The sequence below is a fragment of the Excalfactoria chinensis genome, chromosome 2 (genome assembly GCF_039878825.1).
Source record: "Excalfactoria chinensis isolate bCotChi1 chromosome 2, bCotChi1.hap2, whole genome shotgun sequence".
Classification (NCBI taxonomy): Eukaryota; Metazoa; Chordata; class Aves; order Galliformes; family Phasianidae; genus Excalfactoria; species Excalfactoria chinensis.
The window spans coordinates 112,561,075-112,583,612 of NC_092826.1; the positions used below are offsets into that span (position 1 = coordinate 112,561,075).

General features: G+C 36.5%; 1 protein-coding gene and 1 long non-coding RNA gene across 2 annotated transcripts in view; one reads left to right on the forward strand and one right to left on the reverse strand.

Moving 5' to 3' along the window:
- The window catches only part of LOC140248472 (uncharacterized), a 51,552-nt gene that overhangs the window by 23,226 nt on the left and 5,788 nt on the right, over nt 1-22,538 (forward strand). Inside the window, exon 3 of the long non-coding RNA XR_011902846.1 lies at nt 9,147-9,235. This is a non-coding gene — a long non-coding RNA (uncharacterized lncRNA). The remainder of the gene's footprint in view (nt 1-9,146; nt 9,236-22,538) is intronic.
- Nucleotides 13,014-22,538, reverse strand: part of NEK10 (NIMA related kinase 10) — an 85,763-nt gene continuing 76,238 nt past the window's right edge. Inside the window, exons 34-37 of the mRNA XM_072329234.1 lie at nt 22,075-22,127; nt 21,936-21,991; nt 19,679-19,734; nt 13,014-13,465 (exon numbers count right to left, since the gene is read on the reverse strand). Of these exons, the coding sequence (XP_072185335.1) occupies nt 13,305-13,465; nt 19,679-19,734; nt 21,936-21,991; nt 22,075-22,127 (326 nt within the window). The 3' untranslated portion in view covers nt 13,014-13,304. The remainder of the gene's footprint in view (nt 13,466-19,678; nt 19,735-21,935; nt 21,992-22,074; nt 22,128-22,538) is intronic.

Here is a 22,538-nt window from a genome sequence, read left to right on the forward strand (position 1 = left end):
GTAAAGGGCTTGGAGAATCAGCCCTATGAGGAGAGGCTGAGGAAGCTGGGGCTGAAACAGTCTGGGGAAAAGGAGGCTGAGGGGAGACATTATTGCTCTCTTCCAGTATCTAAAAGGTGCTTACAGTGAGAGGGGGCAAGATTCTTCTCACTTGTGACAGGTGGCAGGACGAGGGGAAATGGCCTCAAGTTGTGCCAAGGTAATTTTTGGTTGGACATTAGGAAATACTTATTTACAGAAAGGGTAGTTAAGCACTGGAATAGGCTCCCCAGGAAGGTGGTCAAGTCACCATCCCTGGATGTGTTTAAGAGCCGTTTGGATGTGGTGCTCAGAGATATGATTTAGCAGAGGGTTGTTAGAGTTAGGGTACTATGGTTACGCTGAGGTTGGACTTGATCTTTGAGGTTTTTTCCAACCAGGGTAATTCTATGATTCTATGATTTGAGCTCCAATCTTAGTATTTCATCAATAATCATTTGGCATAAAAGTTCTGAAATGACATGTTGCATTTCATCTTGCTTTTCATATGCCTTTAGCTTCCTGAGCTTCAGTATTCATACAAATTTGTGGCTTGAGAAGAGCACTGATCATATTTTAAGCTCTTTTTCTTTTAAATGACCATGACCTAATAAATTTTTAAACAATTTGTAGTTAACTCTTAACCAGTAAAATAGGCTCTATACTTGCATGAACTGCATGACAGTTTCCTCCAAAACAAATAGAGAAAAAGCATTAAAAATATTCTTACCTTAACCATTCTGTCAGAATTTTTTGTAGAAAATTGTTAAGCAATTTTTAATTTAATGAAAGACTGTAAATTGTTTACAAGTTTCCATAGTCACTCATGTTTAGTTATGCCAGAACAAGTGCAAAACTAAATATTGTTGCTGTAAATACTATGAAAATTGCTCTGAAAGTAATACCTCCTATTTATTCCCATGGAAAATACAACAGATACAAAGAGCACAGTAGCACTACTTGATAGAGCAAATTCTAAGCTACAAAACACTGATTTTCAACATAATCACCACCATAAATTTTGCATTCTTTTCAGTAATGAACAAGATCTTGCATGCCCTTAAAAATCTGCTCCAGAAGAGGTGACCCATTGTATCAGAGCATTTCACCACCCACTACAGTGCTGTGCTCACACCCACCTTTGACCTCCATAAATGTTCAGCAAGAGTCAATGAATGTCAACAGGTGTTATTTTTTCTGTGTAGAAGAATTCATACCTCAGCTTCATATGCACTTTCATGTCAGACACTATTCTGTCAGACTGTCCCACTGCTGCCATCTGTCACATGGAAAGAAAATGTAACAGAATATCAGTGTGAAGGTTCAGCCTCTGCTGCCATGACAGCAACATCCACCTCTGACATTATGGGCCAACATAATGAAATAGGAGGCGTTACTTTCAGAGCATCCCTCATGTAATCAGAACACAGTATTGTTATCTAAAGTCATGGGTTCATATTTATCCATAAATGTACTGAAATTATGCTTGTGAAATTAAACTGTAATTACATGGAAGTATCAAGACAGAGATAAGGTACAGCACAGCATGTAAGGTTGACTCATAGTGTCATAGCAGCAGATACGTATATTCCCTTATACAGATATGTATATATTCCCTTTTTTTTCCCAGGGAAACTACATGCAACATCTCACCAACAGCAAGACTTTAACTGCTTGTATATCTGACAACAGTGAGCTCTATTAAGAACTTGAGTCAGTCATCCAAGCCTAAGGAAGGCAGGGGTACAGAGAAACATATTTAAAGAATGTAAAAAGTTTTGCAAAGAGAAAAATAACGGTGCTTATATAGAAAAGGAAAAGAAATAAAAATGAACCGGATTATCACCTCCCCGCTCCTGCTGACAACACTGTTTCTGATACAAACCAGGATGCTGTTGGCCTTCTTGGCCACCTGGGCACATTGCTGGCTCCTGTCCAGCTGAGTGTTGACCAGCGCCCCCAGGTCTCTCTCTTCTACATAGTCTTCCAGCCACTCTGCCCCAAGCCTGCAGTGTTGCATGGGGTTGTTGTAACTGAAGCGTAGGATCCAGCACTTGGTCTTGCTAAAGCTCATACAATTGGCCAATTTAGCCTGCCCATACCCCACTTGGACTTATGGCAAAGATCAAATGTAGAAATTTAAACAGTCATAAGTGACCCTACTTAGAGGCAAAGCAATCAGTCCTGGTATCTTTTCCAGACTTATATTCTCTAATGATCCAATTGGCCTAGATAAAGGAAGAAAGGGAACTATCTTTTCCACCATCTGCACTAGCAAATGCACTACATGACATAATTGCGTTTTAGTGTTTTTGTGAACATAGATATTTTTAAAGCTATTCCTTTTAAAATAGTTCAAACTAAGCAGAGATAAGGGACTTTTATTCCACATTAAGGAGAGCATCTACTCATGCAAGTATTCCAGATATGTTCTTCCAAAATAACTGCATGTACACTGAAGCCCTTACTTAATAGAAGCATTATGAAAACTCAAAAACAAACAAACAAACAAACAGGCAATCAAAAAAACTCTAACAAAGAAGGCTTGAGAAATGGCTTTGTGTATAATTTACAGAAAACAGAATACAGACGATTCTGTTTTATTGCTTTGATTGAACCTTTTCTCTCCATCCCACACTTTTTTTTCAATTCAGAAGCAATCATTAATCAAACGTGAGGATGTGACATCAAGCTAGAATCAGACATCCAGTAATTAAAAAAAGCTATTTAGAGTCAGGCAAGAGAGATAGCTTCATCTCAATCCAACACGTTTGTTATGAAGAGGTTGTCTAACACTTCCAAGAGTAATGAAGAGTAGTGGAAGTGAAGGATCTAGAGCAGATGGGCAGCGAAATGAAGAGCAGAAAGAATTGCCATGGGACCTGTTAAATGGCAGTGAGAAAGAGAAGTTGGCGTTGTAAGAAATGTAATTATCAATAGCAGTCATCTGTTCCTTTTATTTAGGAGCAAAAGTTACCTACCAAAGCTAGGATAGCATCTGCATTGGCTAACCTTTCACAGCATTTTATATCAGCCAAGAACAAAACTATTCTAAAATTTTGGGATAAATAACCAGTCCTTCAGAATCTTACGTTCTTTTATTATAATTAAAAAATTATTTTGTCCTAAGTTTTCAAGAGTTTCTTTTTTTGCTACAACATTCACAGATTCATCTGGATAGTTGATGTAGCCATTTGCTATCTCCACTCCCTCAGCTCGTACTGATAGCAGGGGTTGCCACAACACATGTGCAAGACCTTGCACTAGGATCTGTTGAAACTCATGAGGTTAACCTGGGCCCACTTGTACCTCTCTAGATCTCTCTGGGTGGCATCCCATTCCTCAGGTGTGTCAATCGCACCACACAGCTGGGGTCACCCGCAAACTTGCTGAGGGTGCATTTAATCCTGCTGCTGACATCACCAAAGATGTTAAAGAGCATTGTTTCCAGCACTGACCCCTGATGGACATCACTTGTCACCAGTCTCCACCCAGACATTGAGCCACTGATCACCACTCTCTGGCTATGATCTTGCAGCCCATTCCTCATCCATCAAATAGCTCACCCATCAAATTTGTATCTTTCCAATTTGGAGATAAAAATTATATGCGGGACCAAAGGCCTTACTGAAGTCCAAACAGATGGCATCCATTGCATCCCTCGTCCACTGACATTGTTACACCATCCTAAGAAGTGACAAGGTCAATCAGGCAGGATCTGCCCTTGGTGAAGCCCTGCTGGTTATCCCATATCATCTCCCCCTCTTCCAGAGGTTTCTAGTCAGAAATTGAAAACAGAGTATAATAGCAGCTAGTCAACTCACCTGATTATCTTGGAAGTGACAAATAAGATAGAAATATATCCATCTGCTCATGTAGATAGAGAGTTCTATATCCAAAGCTGTTGGCAGACCACATTTTGCAAACATTACCTCCACTTCTGTTGTATTTTTATCTGGTATTCCTGTTGTAATTATCCTTCTGGCTACACTTTAAAATACTTAATTCAATTAAGTATTGACAGATGAAGATATCAGGGGTTGCATGCAGTTAAAGAAGTGTGTTAGAAGGCCTTTACGTCTTTGGATATTGTTTTGGCAGATGTTCTGATTGCAAACACAATTTCTTTAATGTTCAAATGATCTCTCAGTGCTGTTTGCTCTCACTACAGTGGCTATAATTTATAAGATGTAAAGCTACTGTTCCAGTTTTTGCTCATTAGTGGGAGTATTGTTGCCCTATTAATACCTATTAAGTCTCTGAAATATATTAAAACTCACTTTCAACGCATTTGTCATGGAATGTTTCAGGCTAATGAATATTAAATAAAGGAGCTAATAGGCAGGAAGCAAATGATACTGTCTGGAATTAAAAAAAAATAATAGGAAAAACAAAAATCTAAATGTGTTTAAAAGGCATAATTACATTTGCACCTGAGGAACAGGCTAACAAGCTAGAAGATATTTGTAGAAAGTCAACACTTAAAAGGACACTGTTGTTAGTATAAGCAAGTAGCGCTAGCAAGCAAGCAAAATCCAAACCAACTGGAAGGTTAACATTTATATCCCTACCTTACATTTCTAGAAGGCATAAATAAAAGCTATTGCTTCACCAAGCGCCAATAATATTTACTTACATCCCTAAATTCTGTGAGTAAAGACCCTGCATTTTAATATGGATAAATGTCAGCAGGGTTTTGAGTCTGCCTCATAGTGTTTTGGCACACCAATGTCTTTCTGGCTAACGGAGAACAGAACTATCTTTGAGTCTGTAACAGAAGTACTATACATCTAATGTGATCAAACAAACAATATTCCAAAAATTAAGAAAGAAGAATTATGCAAGGATTTTTACTGAAAAAAAGCTGAGAAATAGCCAGTCTGAAATTAATGGTAGGAAGAGCTTGAGGGCAAAGTACAGACAGATGGGGAAAGAGAAGTGTATGTGCAAGAAACAGAGTTTAGTGCAGTAACTGTGAGACCGAAACTGGAGATGATAGTTTTGCTTGCCTGTTTCACATGTCATGAACTGAAGAATAAGGATGAAAGAATATCTGACACGAATTTGCAACTCATCAATAGGAAGAACAAATGAGGGTTGCCATCCACTAGATCACATTCATGCCCCATCCAATTTGCCCTTGAACACCTCCAGGGATGGGGTATCTATAGTGTCCCTGCAGCCTGTGCCAGTACATCACCACCTGTTGAGTAAATAATTTCTGCCTAATAGCTAACTTAAATCTTCTTTTAGTTTAAAACCATTCCCCCTTGTGCTATCTCTATCTGCCCGTGTAAAAGTGTGTCTCCCTCCATCTTATAAGCTCCCTTCAAGTACTGGAAAGCTGCAATGAGGTGTCCCCCAAGCTTTCTCTTCTCCAAGCTGAACAAGCCTAGTTCCCTAATCTTTCTTCTTAAAAGAGGTGTTCCAGCCCTCTGGATGGGGCTTCATGAGGACATAGTAGAGGAGAAGAACAAATTGAGCAAATCAGTCAATTTTAACTAAGAGCAGGACAAGGAGAAATATGTTCATTGCTGATTTTCCTGTACAGGAACACAGTACCATTGTCCATTATTACTTCATATCAGTAACATCTATTTCCATCCATTGTATAATTATTTTTCAAGACAAAATTACATTCAGTGTATCATCAATTAAAGATGAACTCTCAGGAAAAGCTCTTTCTGAAGAAAGTGGGCAGGTCACTCAAGGCAAAGTTCTAACTGACTGCTAGGCTTCCTCATTCAAACTGAAAGGATATTCAAACTGTATGTAAAGGACCATGGGGAATGTCTGTCCCAGACAAAGAAAGATGACAGAAAGGTCAAGATTAATTTAAGACTGACTGAAGATATCTTTAAAAATAGCTGTCTGTAGTTACAGAGTGCTACACCTCCCTCATTTATTTAGTGCCTACTGTCTGCAATACAAATCTAATTGAAGGAATTATTCATTCAGCACAGCATAATTTAAGACTAAGAAATTGCATTGTGGAGCTTTACAAAAATCTCTGTGGTTTATTGTGCTTCTGGCTCCTCGAGGCCTTCACAGTAGGACCGTTCATACCACCAACACTGCTGAGAAGTGTAAAGTTGGTCATTCCTTATTCTGCTTCGTACGTTGTTCCCTCTAGTTTATTTTTATGTACTGGATTTGGACCACAAGTGAATCACAACAGATACTAGATACGTAACCCTCCAGGCAGATGCTGTGTCATCAGCTCTGAGCCTGAGCACTAGACCCACTACATCAAGCTGACGTGGTGTGCCAACATTCATCATCCTGTATAATTCCAATGTATCATGACCTGTCTGAGAAGCGAAGAATGAATCATTATGATCAATTTAAAGAAATGTAAACCTCCAAGTCTAGATACTGTTTATTAAAATATTATTTTAAAACATCTTTCTAAATGAGGCAAATCAAATGTGTCATTTCAATGAATTTATGAAGATAGAGCTGAATTTTTAGTCCATGTGTTACACAATTGAATAAATTCATTTAGGAAGGTATCCTATGGGCCAGCTCCATCCCTATGTTGCCTGAGGACCAGGTAGAAAAGTCGAGAAAGGTAATTAGGCTTAAAGAGTAGGTTATCTGGCTTACTGCCCTCCAGTAAGATATCATCTTCATAATCACCATGAACTTTTCAGTGGCCAGAAGTTGAATTGTATATTCAGAAGCCCCACTGTGAAACAGCCCAGATGCCCAATGGATGGCTGCAAGACAGCAGTGGAAGGTAGTGTTCTGTTCAGTTCACAAAGGCAGTGCTCTCTTCTCATTTGTCAACACTGCAGCACAGGCTGCACCAGATAGACAGGCAGCAAGTCCTCAGTATTCAGATCCCTTCTTTTGCAAAGATCATGTTCTCTCCTGTACAATAGATCTGTTTTTAGCTTTTACTTTTTTATTCTACCATGGCAGTTTGTTGCTCTGAAAAAAAAGCTAACTCACCACTTGTTCGGCAACATAGTCACAGTCAGAAACAGCAATGCACATTTTGGCAAGCTCTAAAGCACTGCCTCTTTTCAAATGAATATTGCTAATCATGCATCAGCTGGACCCTACTGACCACGCTTTTGTAACATGGCCTTTCTTTCAGATGTACGGGAATATTGCTAGCATGTTAAGAACCTTCTGAGTGCACTAAGAGCAGCATACAGGCTACATAGGCAAACTTCAGTGCATTTCAAAACATTCTTAAAGCTGTAATCCTGTAACTCTGAAATACAGTAGTACCACTGCTAATTACAGGCCACAAGTTTCACACTGAATTTGCAAGACTTGCCAGGCTTGCTTTGTCTGAACACATCTTGATTTGTTTACAGCTTTGTTTTACTTGGTGTACCCATAACTTTAACTGACCAGGTGTGTGTCACTCATTTGATCAATAATGGATTGATAATAAAGAAACAGCAAAGGTATAAAAGCCTGTTAGTGGTGAGTTCTAGAATGAGGAGGAAGGAGCCATCAATATGAATATCATGTTCCTCCTGGCATGGCTCAGATTTTGACAACTCACAGTAACATCCCCAACAGAATTAAACCACTGACCCTAGGAAACACAGGAACAGTGAAAGAGTGAAGAACCCTCTCAAAATGAGAAGACAATAAATGTTTGCAAAGCAATTTTAACTGAATTCTTATTCTTTCTTTCTGTTCTGGAACAAATTTAGATTAACAGTGACTCTTGAGTTAGACTGCTAAGATTTCAACTATAAGAATAAAAAAAAATCACATGGTGCTCTCTCTCTACATATATACATATCTCTACAGAAACACATAAAAATGTTCTGCTGCCTCTTTCCATAAACAAGATCCTGAGTGCAGCAGACTACCAATTTAATTGATAAGACAAATTCCCAACACCATCTATATTTGTGTATTCTACCAGTGGAGATGGAGGCAGACAAAAGATAGTACTCTAGCACTTATACATCAAAGTTCTGAGCAAAACTGAGTAAGTCCAGTTACAGAATAAATGAAGGAAAGTGTTGTAGTTGTTGAAATTAAAAACATACTGGAGCTGTTTTGAAAGTAGGGAAAGAAAAGTTAGGGCAAAACATGGCAGTTTTGTTTACTCAAGGAATCAAAATTCTAATAGATGCAAGTTTTCAGTTTCATAGAGAATTCAAGGACTCAGATGTCAAATATTTGTCAATGAGTAGTTTCTTGTTGTGAACTTCACCATCTACTGTTAAGAGCAGCTGAACAGACAGAATCCATCTAATTAAGCTTCCTTCAAAGTCAAGAAACAAAATGACTCAGAAGACCTTTCTTTTCCATTTGCTGCTGTCTATGTAGGCAAATTGAACAACATAACTTTCATATCTGAAGATTTTAAGTGCAAATACATGGCTGCTTCATACAGTCAAAATGAAAATTCTCAAGTGGTTTTCTCCTTTCACCTCTCCTGAGATTCCTAATTGCCAGTTCTTCCCAAAAGCAGGCTAGAATTTCCCACAAATTACAGACATGCTAGAAGTGTGTATATTACTGACTTTGATGAAGCCAACACTAACAGTTTTCTTGGTTTTAACAATGAGTGTCATTGACCTTTCTTCTTTAATTAGCATAATTCCATAATTCCATGAGCTAGTTGCCAAATTTCTTGATATGTAATACCAATAATGAGGTAGTACTTCTGCAAGTTACACTGACTGTAAGAAATACAATCGTTTAAATATGTTATTTTGTGACTGTTTCCAGGAATTCCCATATGGAATAACACCCATTATCTTATCTACTGTCAATGCTTGATTATTCAGGAATATGACAGAGGACTGAGAAATGAGTCAGATAGAGCAACAGATACGTAAATCAAGCTGCATGACATTCTGAGAGTGCATTCTCCTGAGAACGAATTTGTGATTAGATGACTATAGAACGTAAGCAAAAGTATGACCAATAGAAGGCACAACACTACATAACCTGAGGTACTCCACTGCAGCCATGAAAATGGAAGGAAATGCCTGTGTAAGCCATAGTTTAGATTAACTCACAAATAATCAAAAGTTAGCTGTGTACAGTTGGTGCAGTGCCTTCAACACTTATCAGCAAGCATCACAGAATATTTTTCAAGTAGTGAAATAATTACAGCTACACTGTTTTTATCATTTTTTGCACAGGCCACATTAAAGATTACAAGCATACAAGAAAATAAAAGATACACACCTTGAATGATACAAGTTCTGTAGTGGATCGGAACTCGAGAGCTGTAAGTCACATTCTCAAGTTTTTCTGCTGGTACTGGGCAACTTGTATTTGTTTTCTGTCTTTCCCTAAATATGCTGTGTCTGTATTTTCTATACAGAATTTAGCCAAACAGAAATTATTTGTGGCAGAACTGGCTCTTGTTACTTCACATACAATCTAAAACATTGTATTTTACATTGTGCCCTGATTATCAGCCAAAGACATCTATTTATTAATTCCATTAATTAATTAATAGCTAAGAGAAATAAATTTCCTAATTGCCCTACTTTTGTTTTGTTTTGTTTTGTTTTGCTTTCAAACCAAAAGAAAAGTTCCAGTATTAGAGATACATGGGTTATAATTTAGTGACATGCATCCCATATATATTATTTCAAGGGCCTGGAAGAGTGATCTAGATGAATAAATATTCTCTGAACTGCTTGCTGTTCTTTCCAGGAAGCACTGCATCATAAATACAGTGTACTAAGAAACTCTCATTTACAGTGTGTATATGGTTTAAATCTAATGATGCAAGCAGATATTTCATTTTCACAAAATTATGTCCAGACAATATCTGTAAATCCTTATTTATGTCATAAGAGGATAGGAATTCACTGACTAGCTGAAATAGGCAGTATTCTTTGTATTTAACATCACTAAATTACTTTCATAATTCTTAGTGAATACTCAATTTTAAGAAATCTACTTTTCTAGTTTGGAAACAATCAAATGACTCATTTCAGAACTATTCAGAGCAATTTAATATCCATATGCGTTCACTGAGCAACACTGACCCTTGATAGCATTGGTGGTAAGCACAGTGATAAACAGGGTCAACTGAGATGCATTATACCAACCGTCTACCATTTTAATGCAGCCATTTTCCTTATCATTACACCAATTTGCCTGAACTGATGGTTTTAAAATGAGTAACAGCACAAGGTCAAAGAGTGGTAAATTACTGTAGGTTTGTGAGAAGCTGTGAGAAAGCATACTTGTCTCCAAGACTGTTCAGTGACACCCACCTGAGACCATGATCAAGCCGATAAGAGGAAATCATGCGGTTGAGTGACCAGAAAGAATTGACTCTCGGCTGATGTTTGCAGGTCAGGCTACTTCTGGGGTAGCTTTGGAGAAAACAACCATCATGCAGTCAGTATGTATGTCCAACAGCCTGCCATGTTGCAGGCACGTGACTGCTGCATGGTCACTGTGGATCACCCGGTGTGGGGAACATGAGCTGTTGCCCTGAGTAACCAGAGGTGCACAAAAGCAGAAGAGGATAAAAACCTGAAGAGTTCAGAAGTAGAATGGATACACCCTTCAAGAAACTTGCAGACAAGCAGGTCAAGATGTTGCTGACTGACCTGCAGCCCACTACAGACTAACACAGCACCACTGGACCCATGACAGTGACCCACTCGCTAGAATTTTTCTCTTTACCATTTCTAATCTTCCCACCTTCCCAGCATTCCTTAACTGCTTAGAATTTGTAATAAACCAATCAGGCAACATTTGACCCTGCTTTTGTCTTAATCTCACTCTGGGTATATACACATATCAAACCATCTCCCATAACTGGAATGAAACTACATTAGATAATCCAAAGAGCACAGAAATGTTGAATAAAAAAAATAAAAAAAAGAAAAAAGAAAAATAAAAAAAACTCAGCTCTTTTCTATGGTAGCCAGCATGTCAATTCAGTTGCAACCATGGGAAAAAAATATATCCCAGTGAACTCCACTGAAGGGATAAAGATCAATGATTCTATGCTTTCTTTTGTCACAGCAGGTCCAGCTGTATACATCATCAGTCCATATCCAATCTTGTAGTTACTTGGAAGAAGCTTCCTTTCTTCTGGCCACTATCTAGAACTCCATCTTTAACAGTTAAAAATGAACACAAATTTACTTCAAAGTTAACAGCATTACAAATATATTAAGAGAAACAAAATAGGAGTGATTCTATTTCTAAAGAAAAAAAAAATATTTCATAAAGTGTGAATGAATGCTATACTACCACACGTATCCTGACAAAAATTAAACAGTGCTTATACAAAACAGAGTATTTCTAGTGCATTCATTACATTCTGACAGTTTATATGACTGACCGTGATGTTCTCTGGGACATTTAGTCTTCTTCTGTGAGCAGCACATTCGTCAAAATTATCCATGCTTTATCGTGATGTTATGATGTGGAATACTGATAGCAAAATTACAAAATTGCAAAACCATGACAAAAATTTTCAGACATTTTAATGGTAACAACATTGCTAGAAGTGCAACATCTACAGCAAATAAAATTGTTTTTAAAACAGTAACTGGGGGTATTTTAAGTCTTGGTCAGGCAAAACGTCCAAGTACTTTCTTACATCAAAATATGAAAGAGTTTGCCTTAGCTTTCTAAAGATATGTATAAAAACTGGGGAAATCATATCATAGCTATCTTCAGGTTTGCCAGGCAGAAAATGACTGTTTTTGAAGATACAGAGAGTAAAAACATTCATTTTCATTTTGGCCTAGATACAGCATATACAATCTTTAATTTTTTGTCATTAAAGCAGGTGACATTTAGAAGTTACTAGCTAAAAGTACACTTAAAAGAATATAATTTAATGTCAAGGTCTGTATTCAGTAAGGTGTGATGGTAAAGTAGTAGGCATGACCTGTTGTCACCATCAATCACTGCCTGTTGTTAGGTGGCACTCTCCTTCAGACAGGCATAAGGAGATACACTTGTAAAAAACAATTACAATAAGCTGTAGCAGTAGCTACAGGGAAAAAAGAAAATAGGACATGCAATGATGGTAATTACTAAAATGAGAATATTTGACTGAAGACCAAACTGTTTCTTCTCCTTTACATTAACCATTCCACAAGGACTGCAGATGCTGTTTTCCTTCTTTTATCTATATCTTTCCTTCTTTTATCTATATCTCCACCATAAAATATGTCATGACCAACTTTGCCTTTTTAATTTGATTTCTAAAGCAGCTGTTCATATACCTTTGTTATCACAACTATACTATTCAGTAAGCGGAAAGATAGCACCTGGCTTTCTATACATCATGTATATGAAAAGAGGGTCATTTTTCTCAGCTTCACAACTTGGATCATTGAAGTCACTCATTATAGGTGAAATAATGCTCTTGAATTGATAGGAAATTAATGCTAGTTAGCAAATGGACAGGGTTAGTTAGCAAACCTTTGGAGAGGGAGGACAGGGGACAATGACTTGGCCAGCCTATAGGAGAACAGAGCATCCCTCTGTATTTAACTACTTATGAATTGTTATATGTTGAACATAATCTTAATCACTTTCAACAGTTAGCAGAACTAAGTCACCAAGTGTCTTCTGGTGCTACTGCAGTGATATATTTTTATGTCATTTAATGTATAGTGAATAAATGTTGAAATTCTCAAAGTGCTTTTAAGTACTTCAGATTTGATTAGCAGCAAAGCATGTATTTAATGTAGTCTGTTAATAACTGAATGTATATATATGGTGCATGTATATGACATTTTATAATCACAGATCTATATAAAATATGCCTAATGACTGACATATAATAAACACAGTTTCAAACAGCAGTAAAAACATTTTGAAAAACAACAGTCAATTCAGGTGCTACGCCAGCTGCAAATGACTATGAACATGTCACACCAGCATTAGAATTTGCCACTATCCAATTGTAAGCAGAAAAAAAATCTAAATATTAAAATCACACTGATGATGTTTAATTTGTTCTTAATTCTCATGCACGGAGCCTACACATGTTTTCTGTATGGTGGTATTAGAAAGCTTTTTTCCTTTCCAGAGAAGACATAAATGGACATGAATAAGGCTACAGGCTTTGAGCTAGAATTCCAGAAAACTCAAATTTGCAACAACTATTTTTAAAAAGTATATAAAAATAGGAGATATGTGCTTCTGGGAGTCGTGCTTTTCTCCTGATGTGTAAACCTGGAAGCATCCTTCCCAGTGTTCCTTGCAAAGTGCTTCTGCTGTAAACAAAGCTAAAGTTACTAGTATAATCCTGAAAAATCATGAGGTTTCTTGAAGACATTCAATGTTGGAATCGCTTCAGGTTGTTATTTAACAAGCAAAACTTCCCTCTTCGATACCAGAAGCATTAACTGAAAGACAGGCAGTTTGTCTTCTCGTCTTCTCTGGTAACAGTTCTGAACCCTTTGATCAGAATTATGAGTTTTCTTCTTTTGCTGGATAGCTCTTCGTTGGATAGTAAAAATACCTGGAGAGGAAAAATATTGGTAGTTAGTATGTGTGGGAAAAATTTTCTGCTATTTACATTCACATGCTCTGGGATCAACCTTTGCCCTAACAGCAGAAAGCTACCATGCTGTGACTATAATGCACAAGCCAAGAAACCTCAGAACTCTGTCCAAATGAATGTTTTAGTTCAGAGTTTAGAACAAAGTTTGGGGCAGAAATGTCTGGATAAAATTATATCACTTATACTATACACAAGGAATTTGTTTGCCCAGTGATCCTCTGACTCAAGATTTATGGATTTGTCTGTACTGCACACAAATAGAATTAAAGTAGCATGGTGCAAAGGTCTCCCACAGCTAATCAATGAGGCCTGAGTGCAACACACTGCATTTGTGGGCCAACTTATGCTGCTGATGTAACGTCTCCAGAGAGTTCAGCACAATGGACAACTTGTCAAAAGCCTTTAACTTCCTTTCCTTTTCTTTTCCCAACTCCTCTTTAGAATGCTGCCCAGAAAACTGGTACAGAAGGTGATGGAGCTGCATTTTTATATTAATAAATAGCTTCTAACAGATATGGGTAACTATCCTCCTGTGCAGACAACACCAGATGATGATAACATAGAATCACAGAATCACCAAGCTTGGAGGACATGATGACCTACACACTTTTCTGGCAGTATAAGAAAGGATATTGTGCACGAGTGCTCTAGCTGTCATAGGCATCCTTTTCAGCTTAACATTTGAGCTTGCCTCCCTTTCTACATATTTCTTTTCTAGGCCTATGATTTCTTCTACCACTCCTTGCTGCACACCATTCTCTTCACCTGGTCAGTACCAGCCACAGATTCTTCCTTCCACATAGCAGTATCTCTTCCAGGATTCCTACATTTTGCCTCCTGCTTATCTTGACTCTATATCGGATTTATCTGCTGCTCATTTTCTAGTCTTGATCTCATCAGTTTCTACTTCTTTGCTCAGATGTTATCTTCCAATGATCAGATTGACTTTCTGTTCTGATGCCTAGACTCAATCTTAAAGCATTTCTGTGATCAGTCAGAACAGTTCAGCACATACATACTGTGATTTTTTTCTCAAAATTACACTTGGTTACACTGGCACAAATGTCTAAGAGAATGGTAAAATTCTGACAAAAGAGCCACTTCTGTGGACAAACTTGAAATCTTTCTTCACAGCTTAATAAAGAAAATGACTTTTTTTTATTATTATTATTATTTTCATTTTTAATAATAAGCAAGAAGTGCGGGGCAAAGCTTTATATTTTTAATGCCTTCATCCAGTGCTTTAAAGCTAAAATCTTTCAGTTCCTTCAGCAGCAGAGATATCTATAGCTATAAAACTCCATGGAAACCTGGACAACTCAGGAGACCACAATGTTTTTACAGATGCGAAATTCCAGAAAGACAAATGGCTTTTTACATAGCTTTCACGTAATTAGTCTTAAGTAAAAGGTTTGAAATTGAATTTAAAAACTGGAACTGACGCTTTGATGAGGTCCTAGAATAATTTTGAGGATTACCATGAAGATCTGACTCCTACTTATCTGTAAATGGAAATTCTACTAGCAAAAAGGCAGTCTTTAAGGGCAAGTGATACAACTACAGTATTTAGTGGAACACTGTGACAGTTACTAACCCTACTGACATCCCAGAACAGCTTTTGTTGTATACTACACTGCTATATCAAAACAACAACTTGTGTGACAGCCTTCCCCTACCACTCCTCAAAGATATCTTGATGCTGTTAAAAAGTTTTTTTCTTTGTATGAATGTGACCTTTAAACACTGAGAACAATCAAGTCTTCTGTTTGTCAGAAAGCTTCCAGATCATCCTACATTTAACCTTAGAAGAATACAAGCCTGTTGCTAAAACTCTTTTCATTTGCATCTTGTTGCAACATGGAAGAGTACTCCATTCTTCTCAGCTAAACTGCCCCAGCTCAACCAAACCATCAAAGACTCAAACTAGAAAAAAGAGCAATTCCCATTCACTTCTACTCAAAGCATGCAGTTTACAGACACTTTATAAGAGTTCTAGCACAAGAATGACTCCAGCCTACAATGAGTTTTCTGAATCTCTGAGTGGGTAACTGCCTTCATATCTGATGTTGCTGAGCAGGCTTTATCTATGCTCTATTCAAGAATTCTGCCAAGCAGATATCTCAGACAAAAATAAATCAGTCTTGAGGTAAATCTTTTCCTTAAGCTATAGAAAGATCCACTGCAGAAGCAAGAGCAAACCTTTATTAAGTCAGACAAACAAGTCTGTGATGACAGATGCATCTAGCAATAAGATGGAAGCTCATATATGTAAGTCTGAGAGCTCAGAGTATACGATCTCTGCAAGAGATCAGTGCCATCTGCCTAGTGTTGAAAACAGTCATTCCCACAGTCTAAAGGCTGACAGCTTCATAAACTTGCACTTTTTCTACAGACAGTATGGACTTCAGGCATTGAGACCATTTGATTTGTGAATTCATCACTGAACGGTATCAATGAGCCAGTGATCCAAAATTCCATAGCAGTTGAGAAACTCCTTTGTTTTTTTCAACAGACTAAAAGGCCCCTTCTCACCCATCTTATTACTAAAGAGAATCTTCAACATATTGAGTGAAGTGAGATGTTCTGTATCAATGACAGTCCTACTGTAGGATCTATTTTGGTACTATAGGATCTACTATTTTGGTACGTAAACCAGATGGACACCTGGCTCACTTCTCTGTTCTGCCCAGCACAATCTCATAAATCACAACCAGGTTCTAAATCTAAGTTACTTACACACAGAAGACCTGACACTATCCAACTGCAGTACCCTTGACACTGACTGACTAGTAGAACCATAAACAGTTTCTGCTACAGTTCCTCTAGTGCTGGTTCACCAAAAATAGCCCAAAATAAAGACCTTAGACTGATTTACTACCCAGATGGGTAAATGTCTTTTATTTTGATAATATATTATCAGAAGAATGAAAATCTTCATGTGTCATTAGGAACTGCCTATTCTTGAAGTGATAGAAACATTTCCAAAGTTCTCTAAAGATCCAGTTAGCAGTAAACCTTCACAGATTTGACCATTTCATTTTGACATGTGCAACTGCTAATATCCTTGCACTTAAGGTTTGGTTTTTTTTTTCAGTTTATGAGTCAATATGTCTTTAAAGCTTTACTGTACCATTATCACAAAGTCTTGGAATTTCTCTTGTATTTCCTCTTTTGAGCATAGTCAATACTGGTTCAGCTGTAATTAGTCAATACAGTTTATTCCTCTAGCAACTAAGGAGTTTATGTCTAGCAAGTGCTGTGTGCCTACTGCCATGTGCAATGATAAACTCTACCTAGCAAGTGTCTTTAATTCATCTCTTGCTCACATATTTTGTTGTCATTGGAACACTCTCTATTCACCAATGTGACAGCAATTAATTACCACCTTATCCTAAGAGGTGGACGGAATTATGATTCCATGTTTTCATTCTGCTTCCTTTCCTAATTTTTGTAGAATCTGTGATTTGATAAAGGTAGACCAATACTGCCTCTCAGTGGAAGACGGCTTGCTTAAAAGATGTAGTCTTTGGGAACAGGGGATATATCAAGGACTCTTACAGACACAAATGTTTGTTAAATAAAAATAAAAATTAAAAATAAATAAAAATAAGATAAAATAAAATAAAAATAAAAAATAAAATAAAATAAAATAAAATAAAATAAAATAAAATAAAATAAAATAAAATAAAATAAAATAAAATAAAATAAAATAAAATGGCCCATTAAGCTTTTGCTTTTTTACCTCACCAGGGAGAAGTGCAAGTCAACAGACTGCTGGTACAACTCTAAGAAACATTTCTGGTGAAAACAGTCTTACTTTTGGTTTATGAGACATAATAGGAATCAACATGGACTATCATTCAGAAGAAGAAACCAACAGAAAATGCCATGCAACATCAACAGAAAGTGGAATAAAAAGTAACAGAAGGTGTTAAAACACCCAGACATTACAAAATCAAAAAATTCATTTTAGATTTCAGGAGTGCTGGAGCTATGTACTTTCATCTACGGGCTATTTTGATCTGTTCTAGAACATTAAAAAATATTAACTAAGCTAAATACAAATTTGAATTCTCTAGTAATTATGAGCCACAATTAAACATATATTAATGTTGAAGAATAAATAGGGCACAGTGAATATTTGCAGCTAGAAAAAGATCCAGTAATGCATTTTTATTTTCAGAAAGCACACCTGTGGACCATAGCTGCAGTAGAAAAGCAGATGCTTCAAACAAGCAAAATTCAGAATTCCTGAGCTATATTATCCTTCTATAATACCTTGAGCTATTCTTTGAGTAGTTAAAAATGTAAAGCTATCATTAGAAGGAGATTTGACAGTGTTCTTCATGAAGCAGCTCTAAGTACATGAATGGTTATTTCTCTAATTCTAAAACTTCAATAAAAATGCCAAAGGTTGCACTGGACAGTCATGAAATTATAACTGACAACATATTAATGCATGCACTTAATTACAGAAACATTTTTCTTCTATTCTTACTTGTTTTGCAGCTGTTTTTGTCTTACAAAATTAATGCTGAAACGTTTTTCTCATAGGTAGACCTCTTACATCATATGAGCTGTATCTCTCAGTTAAACCCAACCACTGTCTCAGACCACTGTTATTTTTATTTATTTATAGCAAATCTTTTTTTCATTCAATCAAGTTACTTATTGGATTAAGTTTCTTATTGCAATTGATTAAAAATAGATTTTCCCATCAATTTGGGTATTACACATCTACTCTAATATAAAGGAACATGCTGAAAGTTTAAAACTAGTATTCTTTTCATAGTCACAAAAGGACTCACAAACGAGGAGCCTGCTTCAGGTGCAGTATAATATTAAATCAAGATAGAAAATAAGAAAGAATGGCACAAAGGGTGTGAATAGAATACTTTTGAAACGTTACCTTTTTATACGTGTTTGTGTAATTTCTATACAAATAAGTAACATCATTGGAGTGCCGAGTAATTTCAGGACATTAGTGATAAATGGGCACAAGTTGATTATTCAAGATAGAGCTGATGGTCATTATCCTCAGCTGGGCATTAATTCCCATGAAATGACTGGTATTGAGATAGTAATTACTATTATAATGAAACGGGGGGAGGGGGAGAAGCATGACATTTTTCTTATGAACCTGCCTCATTTTCTAAAGAATTCATGTTTCTTTCATCACTCAATCAAGTTGCCTGAATCCTTTTTAACTCTTTATATAGTTTATTAATCTTACTACAGTCTTCATGTCACTGACCCCAGCTGAAATTTGGTGTTCTATCACATATTCCATGAATTCTGGGATCACAGCAAGGGACAACAATACTAGGAAAGAAATATTACACATTTCCCCCTAGAAGAATGCATTAGTAAAAATATGCCGTAAAGCTATTTATTCCAAATTTCCTAGTAAAATATAAAAGCATTCTGTATAATTCTTTGTTCCAAAGCACAATTGTATGTATGTTTGAAACACTAACACTGTCAAATTAAATTGCTCAGAAATCATGACAGGAATTGGTCCTAAGAAGAGGAAACAAGCCTTAAAAAAATTTACAAGTGAAGTCTGTGTTGTTCTGAACTGTCTTCTGAGGAACCTTGAGCCTTATCATAGAATCACAGGATGGTTTGGGTTGCAAAGGCCTTGAAGATCATCTAGTCCAATCTTCCTGCCACCAGACCAAGAGGCCAAAAGCCCCATCCAACTTGGCCTTGAACTAAGGATGGGACATCTATTGTGACTCTGGGCAACCTGCTCCAGAGCCTTACATTCTCAAAGTGAAAAATTTCTTCATTATTTCTAATCTATATCTACTCTCTTTCACTTTAAAATCATTACCACTATTACCACTTGTCCTATTACTACAGGCCTTTGCAAAAAATCATTCTCTAGCTTTCTTGTAGGCCCCTTTTAAGTACTGGAAAGTCACAGCATGTCCCCAGAGATATTATAGGATAAGTTTTGTCCTCCTGGATCATTTAAATTCTTTGGAGAATTGGAGGCAAATCCTAATGACACACAACAGCTTGCCGAATAAATCTTTCAGCACTCAACAGCTATCGAGACTGGATTGCTAGGTTACTTGGACAGAGTATGAGATGAAGCAAAAAAGTACTGAAAGCTCTTAATGGCATGGAGTGAAGCATATTTTAGAAAACATGATGAAATCTTACAGAAAAAGAGACAGATGTTCTTGACAGCCAGAGCCAAAGCATGGTGTGTCAATTTTCTGAAAGAGGGAAAATTACTAATTTATTTGGGAGCAGGACATTTATTGAAACAAGATTAAAATAACAATGACAGGGGAAATAAATGTTATTATGCATCACAGCAGATAACAGGATTTGACAGTATAGTGAAAAATCTAGAGAGTATATTGTTGCTGGTGACAGATCAACAATTGAGTTGCAGTACAGCTATTCTGTATCTGCCAGCCAAAGCCAGAACATACTAGAGTGACCCATGTGCAATGGAGGAGGTAAAGACTATGCAACTCCATTTACAAGCAGATATTAACAACTGTAAGCAAGAAACAAAACAAAACAAAAAGATCAGATTAGAGAACATAGTCCTAAATTTCTAAATAAATTTCATTTCATTGCTTACTGCTAGTCCAAAATCAGTTTGGGCTTTGCTACAAGTCTTGTGAACAAAGTATAAATCAGCACTGTCTGTGGATAACACATTATCAGTACTACTGAAGAAGTTGCATGACTTGGGGGAAAAACAATGTGAAGAAGGATGCTGAGCATTCAGCAGACTTCTTCCCCAGTCTTTACTGTATGTGTGGAAATATATTTTCTGCTCATTTTCCATTGTAGGATAAACTTGACATGAGGAAAAGAACCTATACTACCCTGTTAACCTGGGTGGCTATGAAGGATGTTCTCATATGTTTCCTCTAAAATAAAACTTAAAAAAATGTACAAATACGTCTTAAGATTCTAAAGAACAACTACTCTGTGTTGAACTGCAACACAGTAAAAAAAATAAGTGGTCCTGAATAAATGCTGTCACCAGAAAAAAACAATATTAATTACTTTGTTGCTGTTAGTCTCATGTGGCACTCCTGTATTACACGTGGAAAATACTAGTTTTTTTTTTTCCTGTAAACCTTAAGTGTCTATTACATGTCCTTTAAAAGGTATCTTATTTTTATAGCAGCTCATGTAAATACTCATGCCCATATTCAGTACAAACCTGCTTTGTTAGAGTAAATTGCAATAACATGCTTTTTGCCAGTCTGTAAATTAAATGCTTATTCAACACATTTCTACATTTATAATAAATCCTGCTGGATCTCAATGTGAAAAATGACCTGCTGTTACATAGTTTTTTCATTAATCATATAATATTCAATATTTTTTCTACTGCCCCAAATATTAGGAGCATGTGATTGGCACAAAAATGTTCAATATCTGAGAACACTTAGAAACAAATTTGCTACACCTCATGGCTGCAAAAGTGATTTGTAAACATGATGCAAGCACACTCTGATTGTTTAAAGACCAAATTATTATTTTATTTAGGGAGTTCTGAATCATGATATTTCAGTACTTGCAGCTGGCAGCTGCCAGACATTTGTACACTGGAATTCCAATATAGTGAGTAGGCTATAAAAATATTCAGAGTAACATCTGAAACTTCTCAAGCTCTAGTCTATGAATAGTTTCACATTGAAAAAAATTAACAGAGGTAACAAAGAACTGAAAAATGATCACTGAAGCATCAGGACCTGCAGATTCTTAAAACATCTTTGGATTTGGGGTAATTTTTAAATTATTGTTATTTAAAACAAACAAACAAACAAAACTATCTGCAGTATCATGGGAATTAAAATGGAACAGCCTTGGTGGAAGCAGTGAACTTCTTTTTCTACTAAAGAATCCAGGCTTGTAGGTAATGAGAGTAAGAAATGCTATGCTTATGGACTGTATGGACATTTGTCTATTCTTGCATTCCTTGAAGGGTTCTTGCAGCAAAGACTTACCATCTATAGGACAAGGCATATGTCTTGTTTCGAAGACCTCCGTTTTTTCCCACCCTCTACACTTCTGTGCTAGCAATCCCTTTTCCTGCTTTCTATGTTTACTAAGCAGGCCAGCTCCATCCTTTCAACCCCGTAATGTCCCCTACTAAATATACATCTACTAAAACGAAACTTTTCTTCATCTAAGGCTTTATATAGGAAAAACTTGATGAGACTGTTGTCAGACTTGTAGCACTATTGCCTGAGTGAAGAAAACCGATGCAGCTAAAATTAGATTAATTATGCCCATACCAGTTCTTCCTGTGTCCATCCATGTGTGACTATAGTGATGTATCACACTAAGCTTCAATTGAAATAGCAATCATTTAAACAGGCAGATGATACATTTATGTCTAACACATCATAATTAAATATTTTTTAATTTGAATATTCAAACTCACCTGTTCGAAGAGAAACTGTAATAACCACTTTCCTCTAGAACCTCCTCAATTAAGGTCTACAAGTTAAAAGAAATTCATTTCAATAAATTACTTTAATTACAAGCCATAAAATACATTAATACATATCTATAAAGCTTACCTGTAACTGTTCATAAGTCATCCCTTCTGCTATGTCAGAAGTGCCAACAATACCTTAAAGTAAGAGGCAAGTAATGTTATACTCCTGAAACTGGGGTTTATGTTATTTTATCAGTTCCTTAGCAATTCTTAATAATTTAGAATGACACAATATGTTTCTTAATTTTGGTTATCAGCAGTTTATTTCACTGACTATAATGACCCCTTGCAAAAGCAGGAGGGATCTTACAGTATGATGTGGACATTTGAGTCAAAAAATGTTTCCACATTATGAAGGAGTCTCAACTGAAGGAAAATAGTGATTTTTAGAAACTATTTAATGCAAAAGAACACAGCAACTTTGTTCTTTCCCACTTACAGTTTAAAGTGAGAAGGGCACATAGCCCGCAGCAAATTCCGACAAAAGTATTATTTACAGATTAAGAGATTCAAAAATTACCAACATTTGAATGTTTTATCAATTTG